At 34.3% G+C, this 13,117-nt stretch overlaps 1 protein-coding gene across 3 annotated transcripts in view; it reads right to left on the reverse strand.

Annotated features, from left to right (window-relative positions):
* The window catches only part of TBC1D19 (TBC1 domain family member 19), a 54,500-nt gene that overhangs the window by 8,214 nt on the left and 33,169 nt on the right, over positions 1-13,117 (reverse strand). For all 3 annotated transcript variants that reach the window (XR_011141082.1, XM_068943234.1, XM_009673442.2), the window contains exons 12-15: positions 5,415-5,489; positions 4,789-4,851; positions 739-823; positions 162-206 (exon numbers count right to left, since the gene is read on the reverse strand). Coding sequence is in view for 2 of the 3 variants with exons in the window: in XM_068943234.1 (XP_068799335.1) it covers positions 162-206; positions 739-823; positions 4,789-4,851; positions 5,415-5,489 (268 nt within the window). In the remaining variant the exon portion in view is untranslated. The remainder of the gene's footprint in view (positions 1-161; positions 207-738; positions 824-4,788; positions 4,852-5,414; positions 5,490-13,117) is intronic.

Genomic DNA, 13,117 nt, shown 5'->3' on the forward strand with positions numbered 1-13,117 from the left:
CAAAAACAACTTCAGCCCAGCTTACTGCCTTAAATTAACAAATCTGGCAGAAAACCAGTGATTCATAATTTGTAATAGAAAAAGAAGTCAGCATGTATTTGAGGAAAAAACCCTGCATCTTTCCAATCTACCACTAGAGGAGGCAATAGTATAATTCTTACCATTTGGTGGATAGAAAACAGCATAATCTTCTATTCCAAGCTTTCCTGTGAGTCATCAAACCACAATTAAAATACAATTAAACTGTTAATGGTATGAAGATGTAAATTAAAAATATTAATTTTATTTTGAGTGACAACTACAGAAATTATAAATAGTGACACACTGACCATTTGACATTGTCCAAAAGCATGCAAGCAATGCAATAAGACAGTTCAGATATAAAATGAAAATGCAGCATCAATAAGGGAGGATGATGATCCATGACGATCCACGTTGTTGTCAATATTACACCATATTGTCAAGGTTCTGTTTTTGATTTATTTTGGTAAAGCACTGGAAAATTATACCCAGAAAACTACTGTAAAAGAACATCACCATAACCTGGCCTTTATGCAATCAGTTTCAAAACTGTCATGACAGAGTCTGTGCACATGGCAACTGGATGCACGACTTTCTTACCAATGTTCTTTTAAGTGTAGTCTACCACGTGTAAGGAACATAAAGGAAATTCATATATTGATTACAGCAGCCAATAGCAGAAAACCAGACGTTCTCTTTTAGAACAGCTCCCTTTACCTCGTATGTATGATTTAGGTGGGGTGGCACTACTGTAAGTAAAGTGCTCCAGTACTGACGTATCTCGGGAAAAACAGAGTAACACCTGTAGAAGACAGCATACAAAAAATCAGCTGATTTACTGGATCAACAAAACCATGTCGAACACAGATATAAGCACTTGGCTTAATTAGCACCTATTAGATGCTACTGAACAAAGCTAATAGCATTAAAAGCTCTTGATCAACTTAATTTACTCCCCCCTTCAAATTTCTGGACCGGCTTTAAACGTTCTATTATTTTATCTTCACATTCATTTGTTGTTAGTAAAATACCCATGTTCTCCAACCGTTCTCTCTGCCTCTGAGCATGGCTTTACCCCCTTCTGCAATGTCATATTGACTCATTTCTGAATAATCAGCAGATTGGAACATTTTGAAATGTTTTCTAGGTATTCTAAGTTTGTATTTAGACCTCTTTTACACTCTTCATGGCTATTACATTGGCTGTACATGCAACTAGCTGTTTTCATGTCTATTTTGTCATTTTCCTATTCATTTCCTATGACTGATGGAAGTCCTAGTAAATGAATGAACAGACGAAGAATTTACATTTTAGCATGTGTGCAGACGTAAAAGACTGGCCCTTGTATTCTCACTCACTCCCAGAACCTGTACAAAATGCTTGCGCTACATTCAGTTCTTTCAAGAATAACAGATTAGAGTGTTCATCCTGCATTCATAACTTCTGAAATGCATATCATATTTTGCAAAAGCTTTCTATATTGTAATATATATTTGTATTTATCATTGTTTACTTATATAAAAGAACAACCTTGTATTTACAGCAATTGAGTATGAAATTAAATATTAAAAGCATTCCTATAAAAATTCACCAATAATATAATCATACATACAGTTGCATTATAAAATATATATAAAGTTGAAAGGAATTAGTTTTATACTTGAAAATTTTAATGTTTTCATGCAATGAAAGTCTGCACTATCATGAATGTACACAAGAGGGCAGAAATAAGACAGTCAGAAAACATGCTGCTGTTTCTGCAGAACTCACTTTTCTCGTGCAGTTTTTAATAGAGGGTTTTTTAACTATACCCAAGCTGGAAATAGTCAAAATGTTTTAAATGCTGTTTCACTACATTTTTTCTTATTAATAAAATGAATGATATCCCTCAACTAGCTATTGTAAACATTTCCCAGATGTCAGCATCTGTCAGGGCAACATGCAAGACAAACTATGATACCTGAACACCACTAGTGCATTTTTCTGAAAGCAGATTATATTTTGAGACATTTTCCTCTTCTAAATCTCAAAACTACTTCTTAGATACAAATATCTTTTTAAAAATAAATAGTTTCTTATCTTGAACCGTTTAATTTAAACATTATTTTTGCACAACACAATCATTTTCACAGCTGCCAAAATATAACTGACAATAACAATACACAGGCAAATGTAATACTCTGTATATGTTAACTGAGGTAAGAGAAAGAAACTAATCTAAAAAGGACATAAATTATTTTCTCTCATAGGGGAAAGAATGTAACCTCAGTCTGAGGCTCCTTTCTTAGGAATACTCTGTCCAGCACTGGTATCTGGAACTCTTTAAATTAAGACAAGGTACCTCTGTAAGAGGTAGACTATAGCTCAAACATAAGTTATAACTGTATGTAAAAAATATTGGGTGAGGCTCTTTGCATACATTCATTATGCAGGATGTAAGATTAAAGTATTCACACTGAACATCTGGCCTCAAGTTATATAAGCTCATGAATTATTTTTCTCATTTGCAAAAAAGATAATACTAAAGAAAACAATGATACAAGCCCCTTTTTAAGCATACAAATGTTTGGCAAACTGTCAGATAACGGAACCAAAAATCAAAAAGAAAACCACTGCACTCAAAGGACTGATACAAAGAAAAAAAGCCAAAGCTTTTTTCAAAAATAGAGGACTAATTATTGAAGTAGAATACAGCTAGTTAATAAAAAGAAGCTATTAAAAATGTTAACTTTGCGATAAGGATAGTATATTAAAGCAAATAAATTACATAATTTCACAACGTTCTTCCCAAGAAGGACTGCATGCTACAAAAGAGCTACCAAGAACACAATATATCCTCGTTATTATTTTAGGCCCAGAGGTTCTAGTTTTGATGAATGCCTTATCTGTCAAGTTGTATACAGACAGATGCCACCCTCTGCTCAAAGACCTGGAAAACTCAGAGGCAGTAATTAGCCATAAAAAAATCCTAAACCCCTATGTAAGTAAAGAAACAATTTATCTAGTTTAAAATATTTAAAATATTTTCATCATCTATTTTATATACTTTTAACTCCTATTATGATATGAAATCAATAAATAATATTCCATATGAGAGTGACTCTAATACTGCAACATTTTTCCTGGGGTCACAGAACAAAATCATTCAAAAGTGATACAAGTACGGCTGGACAAGAAAATTATCAGGATAAATGGATAACTTTATTCTAGAAAAGAGTCTGAAGAACACAAAGTAAAAAACAAAACCAGAGCAAATAACATTTAGAAGCTTGAGGTTTTATTTGCTTAAAATCATTGGAGTAAAACAATTCACTTCCTTTTTCAAAGATTGCTGGTTTATTTGGTTAAGGAGAGGCTGGACTTTTTTTTTTTTTTTTTTAAAACGATTTTTGCTCTATAAGCATTCTTACAAAAATAAAATCTTAACTGTGTTATGCATTGAGAATGACAAATAAAATCTATTTCTGACTCTTCAAACAACAGATTACACTGCAAACCAGCTCATATTTCTTCACAGATTATAACCCCAGGTCCATTGCAACTGTCAGTTAACGAGTAATTAATATGCATTAGCAGTATTTATGATGAATGAAGCAGAAATAACAACCAGATTTTCGCATCCCATGATGATATGATAGTGCAGCAGTAATGAAAATATTCTTTGATCCTTAAATCAGGACAAAAATCTACACACAAATTTTTATTGTTTGAATTATCACTATACAGTCACGTCTCAAATTTTAATTCAGATACTGTTTTATCTTAGTATTGTAGATACTTTTAAGTTAAAAAAGTTGTAATTTCATGAGGTTATTACTTTAAGTGTTAATGTTTAATTGCTTATTATGTTAAAAATATTATATATAGACAAGAGTGATTGTTATATTTAAACAGAAATGCATATTTTTACATATATATGCACTAAATAACAGTAAGGACAGTTTCTTGCTTAGTTTATCCACCAGATTACCAGCAGTTTTATATACTACTGTCAAGGAAGTTTCATATAGCTCTAAAACCAAAATATAAGCTAGTTAACCTAATAGATGTGACTAACGAAATTGAAAGCACTGTGGAAACGGTAAGTTTGCTGCATGACATTTATGTTGACACTGCAATCAACTACACATTAGGAAATTCATAAATGTAATCTCCTTCTATTTAAGGACACCTAAAGGGCAGCAAATAAGATAATTCTGTATAAATTAGCTGCTTTCCCTGTTGCTAGAAGTAGTTTTAGAATGTAAACTATGCTGAAAGTAACCACACGTATCATTATCATACTCCGAATCAATGTTTTCAACTTAAATATGTCAATAAAATACCTTTTCTTTTTATTACACTAAATCACTGTCAAGCAATATTCCTATTTTTAATCTCGAACTCTGAACTCAAGTCTTCTCAAGTCTTATTTTCTTTGTATGTCACAACTTCTGTCAGTTTTACTACTATGAAACAAAGCGGAAGAATACGACTGGCTTCATATTTTCTGGTTTGCTACATTGAAAAGACATAGCGTAGGATCCTTCAGAATAGGAGTTTTAGAAGCCTGTCTTGCTTCACCTCTCTAAAGGAACTTGATTAATTTAGAGTATTGATATTCAGAAGGAAAAAAAATATGTAATGCTGCAGAGATGCACCTATCATTACACTCATTATACTCTGTCTACACATGAAACACAAAGGTAGTCCTTATTCTAAAGATTGCATTATCTCAGAAAAGTATATTTTCTAGCTTTTCCGAGGAAAAATTGGTTAGTTACATACCTGATATAAATAATCCTCAAATACAAAATAGTAGTCATCGTTACTTGCTGTCAGCTTTACATCCTGAAATCAAAAAATATAGCTGAAGCAAGTTTGAAGCTGAAAGACATCTTTTAAGACTTTCATTGAAGCTAACCAATATGCTGGTAAAAGACACTTTCTTTTTCACCACTGAATCATAAACAAGCTGTGGTTAACCATATACTCCATACTGTAAAATGCAAAGCGCTATATTAACTTGATTATAAAAGTATTTAGAATTGAAACTCAGAAACTGAAAAGTTTGGACCCCAATGTTCTCCTCCTCCCAAAACCAGTTATTCCTTCAAATGAACTGCTTCCTTACCACTTAACAGTTCAATTCAAACAAATGTCTTATGCTAGAGCTTAAGGCTCAATCCTATAGAACTGGTCTTTTGAGAATTTCACACAAGGATTGAGTTTACAATAATAAATTCACACTAATTATTTGTACACTCCTTAGAACCAAAGCACTGCATGTTTTTTGTCAAATATATATATATATATATATATATATATGTATGTATGTATATATACACACACACACCCACATGCTGTTGTGATGAGTACATAATCACTTAATCACTGTTTAATGAATTACTTACTTTGTAAATCAGGCTGTCCACTAAAAGGTCGTGTTGAATCACATTTGACTTAAGCTGTTCATAATACAAGATATCCTAAAATGAAAAATACTATTGTTTTCAGTCTGAGATAAATGTAACAATTTAAATTTATACTTAGACGAGTTATTAGTTATCCTTAGTTATCTCAACTAAGGAAGTGAAGTGCTACTAAAAGTCAAGAAAAATTATAAGTAGACATTCAACTGAAAAATCCACTGCATAACTGATGAAGCATCATATCACTGTTTATTCTAGCTTAATCCATAAGTGAGGCAGATATTTGAGACTTTATAGAATGACATCCTGTTCTGTTTATTCATATTTTAGAAAAATCAATAAGATGAGAATGAGGTCACTAATTCAAACAAAAGATACATATCTTTCAAACTTTTGGTTTCTCTAGAGCCAAAATTTTTTCAATGTTCAAAATCATTATGTTTTTTTGTTACCTTCTATTTTCACGCACCTCTTCACTAAAGGGTTCGGTCACATCTTTCAGCATTAGTGAGTTGCTGTCAGAATTTATAATCTAATCTCATATGAATCTCTAGATAGTTTAAACTTATAAAAAGCCAAAATGATAAAAACATCAAAGATCATGTGAAGGATACAAAGAAAAAGAAGCCGGACACTTTTTTAAAACTTCAGTTATTTTTTGAATGTCTACAGAACATGCACTAAGGTGAAAGAGCAGGAAAGCAAGAGCAACAAGCACTTCTCTGCTTTTGCCTATTCTATCCCTTTCTTCTTAGAAAGAGCTTGCAAGGGAAAAAAATTAAATTTCATACTGCCATTCTGCAATCCCTAAATCCCCAAATACTTCCCTGCCATTATGCCTACAAATGAATACTACAGTTTCAAATTGTTTCAGATGGATTTGGGATGATTTATAAATTAAATCAGCAGTCCCAAAGGGCCTTTCCACTTCACAAAACTATTTTGACTTCAGTGTCTCTACAGACATCACAAAATAGCTTGTACGTTACAAGATTTAGATAATATTTGCAGCTGATCTATTTGCAAAAGAGGTAAGTCTGGAGTAAGGACTTAAAGAGCAAATGGGAAGTAAGGTGCAATTTGGAGAGAGCATTATAATGAGAGAGCATGGAAGAAAGCAGGGAGAAGACTAGGGGAAATTCTAACTGTTCCTTGAAGATCCAGTTCTGAAGTATGGTAAGTAGTACACGTTTAGAAACCTATTCGAATTAATACGTTTTTAGATTGTTAATTTGAAATGAGGACAAATACTTCATTCTTTAAGTACTGGTGACTACCATGAGGAAATTTTTTTCATTTTTCTTTCTGAGAAAAAATAAAGGTTGTATAAATAATAGACTTTTTCTTTACAAAGGATCAGACATAAATATTTGCTAATATTTAGCACCTGGTTCTTCAAAGCACTCTGTAGCACTCTGTTCTTAAAAGTTATGAAGAACTATTCTAATATTCCAGTCACAATTTTAAAGCATCAACAATTTAGTCTAAATAAGCATAACGCTGCCAAACGAACAACCTCTGAAAGTTTTTTTTTTTTTTTTGGCCATCCCAGATAACTATACTTATTATGACAGAAGGAGCTAATAAAAAATAAACCTCATTTTTGTGGGCAGCAGATGGCATGATTAACTGTTTCTGTTGCACATGCAGGTAAGACTCCTCTTTATTCCCAATTCCACAAACACTAATGCAGTTGACACAGTACTTCACAAAGCGTGTAAGCAAGGAAACACGTGAATCCTTTGACGTTTGACTGGCCAATTTCTCACATACACAAAACAAACAAAATCGTTTTAACTAGGAGAAAAGGGGACTGAGAAAACACTAAGACAGAACGGGGACAGGGGTTTTCAGTGACAATCTCTCTTTAAAATCTAATTCTACAACAGGATTCCAAAACATGCATCCTCAGGGCAGCAACGAGCTTTCAGGCTCCTGCGCATCAGTTCCAATATTGGCACATTACAACCAAGTTTTCTCTCATGCTACAAAGATAAGACACAGCAAGACAGCTTTTGTAGCAAGGAGTTTGCAGTCAAACAGAACCAGAAAATGCAGAATAGAAGCATCATCATCTCCGATTTTACAGACCAAAAAGATGAGACACAAAAGTCTAAGTTATCTACAAATAATCACACAAGAAACTTATGACAGAGCCAGTCACCAGACTAGGATCAACTAATTCTTTGTCTATAATTTTCACACACAAAAAAAATTTCTCTCTGAGCTACAAGTAATATGCTTTCAAGAAAAGAGAAATCCTAGCTATTACAACACCCAAAGTTGAGATAAATTCCTTCTCAATTTTACCACTAACAATCCATGTAATTATGGGCCGGTCATTTGGAGTTGGATCCAGTAAGGCTGCTCACACATTGCAAGAGTAAGGCAGCTCAGAAATCCAACAAAAAATATGCCAAGAATGGTGCTGCTCCGTGGCAATCCACAGGACGCTCCCCCAAAAGGTACAGCTTAAACCACTTCAAAAGTTTAAAGGCTTCTGTCCGATGGGAATCCACAGCTCTGAAAACTCCCATCAGCAGAATTCCCTATTCTTTCTGGGGAAGTTTTGGTTAAGTTCAGAGTCAAAACTCTAGCACATTATCTCCCTTTATACTATAAACATCAGCTTCTGAATCAGTCACCCGTCTTCCCTTTACGGTCAATGAAGAGAAATAAGCACTTACGTACTTTATCTAACTTAGGATGGTATGAATCATACTTCAACGCTGCCACCTTCACATTAAGAATCACTTCTCGTCAACAAAACAGATTTAAACACTCTGTACTTGCTCTTACAAAATTTACCCCAGCTGCGACAGAACACAGATGAGACACTGCCACCAATAATGACTGGTAAAGGACGAAACCAGGATGTCATCCTTTCTAAATGTCTTCCCACCCATGCTGCAAATTCTCTTCTCCCACACTCCCTTGACACCAGTTGCTTCTTCAAAACAGTTTAAATGGTACTAAACAGAGCAACTACCAATCTTTTCTAATGTGGGAAAGAGATTCTAATACCTAATAGTTTCCTGTTCTCATTCCCTCATTTTTCACTCCCTTAAACTCTCGAATAGCTGCGAGAGGCTACAGGGAGATGAGGGAAGAAAGCTGTATGAAGGAAAGCAGTAACCTTTTGCTAGATACATGTGAGCGCACTTTCAATTAATATGCAGAAATAAGTTTTCTTCTTAAAATATTCCCAGTTGAAATCACAATTTGGCTCCAAACCTACAGTTTAGCATATCACTGGTCCAATGGTTTGTACTAAAAATTTACCTTCCTGAAATAGCAAGTAATTCAGCTACATATTACATAAATTTATGAGAGTAGATAGATTCTCCTGTTAGTTATTGTTAAAAATATTATAAACTGCAACTAAAAAGTAATCATTTATACAGGCCATTCATCTTGCTAGCCAGAACAGTTTGTTAGTACGATGAATTGCTACTGCTTTTTTCACACTTTGGAACAGACTTCAGTGATGTGATACGCAAGGACTTTCTGAGTTTACTGAAAGTACAAAGAACAGATCTCTATACAAGAAAAAAATCCCACTTCATAAAGGACCCCACACCATACTGACACCATGAGTTCAGAGTCCTAATTTCAGTGCAGTTCTGTTAATGGCATCACACTGAACCATGACTGGAACGTTATTAACTTACTTTATTAAAATATTTATTAGCTTCACATGCCTTAAATCTACTGTATTATTAATTTAAACGTAAAGAATTATGTTGATTGAGATTACGTATAACTTATGGTTCAGTCTAGCCAGTGAGCAGTATCCTCTGTAGAAGAAAAACAGAAAACTGGTGAAAGAAAAGAAAATAGAACAGGTTTCATCAACAGAGCATTTGCTATTTGTTAGACGACACAGAACGACACATGCATTTAAAACATTTTGCAACATTTCTTTTAGTTTTACCGAAGCACGCAATAAAGCTGAAGTGTAGAAACACTTCCATCTTACACTCCTCAGACATGTGCAATGATTTTAGAAAATATTCTCCTTATTAGACTATAGGACAAGTACTGGACGAGTTAGAACAGATTTGAACACCTGACCCTAACCAATAGGGTATACAACTTCTGAAGTATATATCCTGCCCAATTCTCCTCCTCAATTTTTTTACCCCTCAATTGGTGTAAATATTTCAAATAGATAAAAAAGGAGTAAGGATAAGCTACCTGATGGTTATGGACTGTCTTAAAAGATGAACAAGTGGGCTCAGATCCTTAAAGCACTAGCAGAAACTGGATGCAAGTCCTTTACAGTTTGGGTGAATATCTTCTTCACTAAGAAACTAAATAAAAAGGAGGAGCAATTTCTCACCTTTTCCTTTTTCATAAACAGTAGCCTCTCCTTTGCTTTTCCTACAAAAACCCACTCGGTCAATTTAGTCATTTCTTAAGACAATAAAACAAAGTTTGCTGTTATAATGTCAGCATGAACTAAAAGGTCAAACATAATACAAAATTCTAGTCTAAAAAATGAACAGTAAATTTGCCTAGCAAAAATTAACATAGTAAAACAGTACTTAAGTATTTTAACATTACAGTCATTTAATAAAAAGATCAGAAGACAGAGCTGTCCATCTGAGCTAGAATTCATGAGAAAAAAACTGGGGAACAAATTAGAAATAACATACAATTGAAGAGTTTCACCTAGATATTATTCTTGCTATGCAAAAACAATCATAGCCTTTCTAGGGATACCGTATTTAACATACTACTTGCCATTAATTGTCTTTTAAGTACGGTTGGCATGGAAAATGAAGTCAGACTTTGTGAATCACACTTTTTTATTATTAGATACAGCTCAAATACAAGTGGAACTTATTCACACCTCTGAGTAGGACAAGAGGCTTGTGATATATGCTGTATTAGGAATTTAGTCCTTAGATCTGAATTACAAATCATATTGGTGACAGGTTTTGTTTCAAGCGAATGGCCCTCTGTTTAGGGAACACAGTTTTTCCTCACTTACACAGTTGTGTAGCTTACCAGTATTTTTAAGAGTCTCACTTAGGCTTTAACAAAGATTCAAGTCTTGTTTACTACTTTACTGGTAGTATTTCTTTCTCCAGGTGAGACCATTGACTATTACCAAATTTCAGAAGTGCTCAAGAACGTGTTAGGTTTCTTAGTCTGAAGTGCTTGCATTTACAAAACCAAAATCTTACAATTTCGATATGATCCAACCCTTCTCATTTGCTTGTCTAATATTAATCAACCTAATCCGATTTGTAAACTTTTTATGCACTCCACGTACCGCATCTTCAAACCTGTTCATCTTTGCAAGTTGAAACAAAGCGCATTTCCGGTTTGCAGTGGCCAACCTTTCTGACCTTAACAAACCACATGCCAAAATTTCCATTTGCCCTCCCCCCCAAAAATCATATCCATTTCCACCAGAGAGCTTAGGGAAAAGGAAGCTCTGAAAGCAGTTCGCAGGCAGGAGAGAACACTGTCTTACAAGAGTACCCAGTATACTCAGCAAAGTTGACTTCAGCAGAATCTGCTTATTCACTCACTTTGAAATCAAGGTTTGGATTATTCAGTGGCCTCTGTGCAAAAACAGTTCACCCGTCTGTCACGAAATCCCTGGTGCAGGAGCCGCATTATCACTGCTGAACTGTTGGCAGCTCGTGATTCATTTGTTGGGTGACTCTAGTCATTTTATTACAGTACCTGTAATTGCCTCTCAAATCTAACATGAGAAAGGGAAAGCTGAAGCATGGAACTAGGAAGATGGAGAAGAAAGATTGAGATTAGGGGTCTAGAAAGAAGAAACTAAGGTCTGGGGGATTTGGATGAAACCTAAACAAGGAAGACTAGAATTAATTAGGTAAGCAGTAGGTTTTGGAACAGGAAGAGCAGAAACAAGCCCAAAAGAGAAAAAAAAATTAAAAAGATCACAAACAGGATAACAGACAAGAGTTAAAGATATTCCCTCTTAGGGATTCCTGGAATAGGAATAAAGCTGGCTCTCCCTTTAGCAAACAGCTGTGAAATTCACTTGTGAAGTGCATCCTTCTCCAGTCAAAGATAATGATACTGCGCTACTGCTACTGGCTTCTCTGCTCTTTGAATGGTAGAGGTCTGGGTGGGGTATCTTAGCCTATTGATCCTAATGCTAATCAGCTGTGTGTGCTTACACACACAGCTGCATAACGCCATGTTATGAAATTATCACCTAACCAATTTATTACATTTTTAAACCTAGGAAATTACATTCAATAATAGCTAGTTCACCACAGGAGGAAAAAAGAAGTCTATTAGGTAATGAATAATTCTGTTTTCTAAGCTCTGCTTGAACAGCATTCAATGAATAAACTGTGGGGTAACACACTGAATACAAAGGATAAAAATAATAGTAAATAGATTCTCTCTGTGCGCCATCCATTTTGTGCAATGAGTGAGGCAGATGTCCCATAGGAAAAATGGGATTGCATAATTCAAGACCATACTATAAAACGTATACAAAAGAAATCAAATTATTTGCACAGATGATATTAACTGTGACTCTGTCTAGCTTTTAAATGTTTGACTTTTCAACCTTAAAAATGATCTTTTAATGTTGTTTGTTCGAAATGTACCGTTATAAATGAAGACTAATAAACAATTCATTGCCAGGCAGTGGTGTGCTTACCCATTTTTAAACAATTCTGACTATAGAACTTAGAGTATATCATTTTTACCATTATGAAGCCAGATTACTAGAATCATCCCTTACTTTGCTATATATTAGCTTTATACCCAAGCTGAGCTTTATTGAATAATATTTCCCAAACAAAAACATTTTGATGCTAACACACACAATGCTACCCATACCAAACACTCATAACTTTTTACACTAAAGAAAGAAAATTCATGTCCTCATTATTTATACTTCCATATAGATGCAAACGTAATAGATCCTAAACTGCAAATCAAAAATATTACTGCAAAAAAATCTGTGCAACCATACAGTTCAGCTCTAGCAGGCTGCACACAGAGAAAAAGTATAGGAGAGGTAGAGAAAAAGTGTTAGATAAATCAATAAAGTCTGTATGAAATACTGTAGCCCACAAAACTGCTACATGTGTCTAAAAATTGCACTGCTGTACTTTACAAAAAATGAGGCAGGATATTTAGTATTTGCAAGAAGGTCTCAGGGTGTTAACGTTCTGCCATAGTTAAACCTTTAATTTTGTGAAACACTAATAAACTTAAATAAACTATGGGCAATACTTAAAACTACGGACATTCAGCTTAAAACACAGCTATAATAACCCACATGCTACCTTACCTGATCTATGGACAGCCTGCTACAGCTGTCAGCCAGAAGGCCTGTTCCTTTAGTGTATTCAGAGTTTTAGTACCCAAAGTCCATAATACAACCCTAACTTAGAGCCCAGGATAACAATATCGTACCATGCAGAAATAGTCTTGGAAAATAAAAGGTTCAGATAGCTGCCACATTTGAAAACACTAAGTTTCAGCCTAGCATACTAGAAAAACATCCATATGCACCTACATCATCAGCTTAGAAGAGTAAATCCAACATAATATATCTCATCCACAGACTTAATCATTTCTTTTTGAGGCGTGGTCTGCTTTTTTTTTTTTCTCTGTTTTCCAATTTTTTGCACTTTGTGCAGAAAAACAGTTCTGTTGCACTTTATCGCAACAAT

Source organism: Struthio camelus, chromosome 4 (genome assembly GCF_040807025.1).
Source record: "Struthio camelus isolate bStrCam1 chromosome 4, bStrCam1.hap1, whole genome shotgun sequence".
Classification (NCBI taxonomy): domain Eukaryota; kingdom Metazoa; phylum Chordata; class Aves; order Struthioniformes; family Struthionidae; genus Struthio; species Struthio camelus.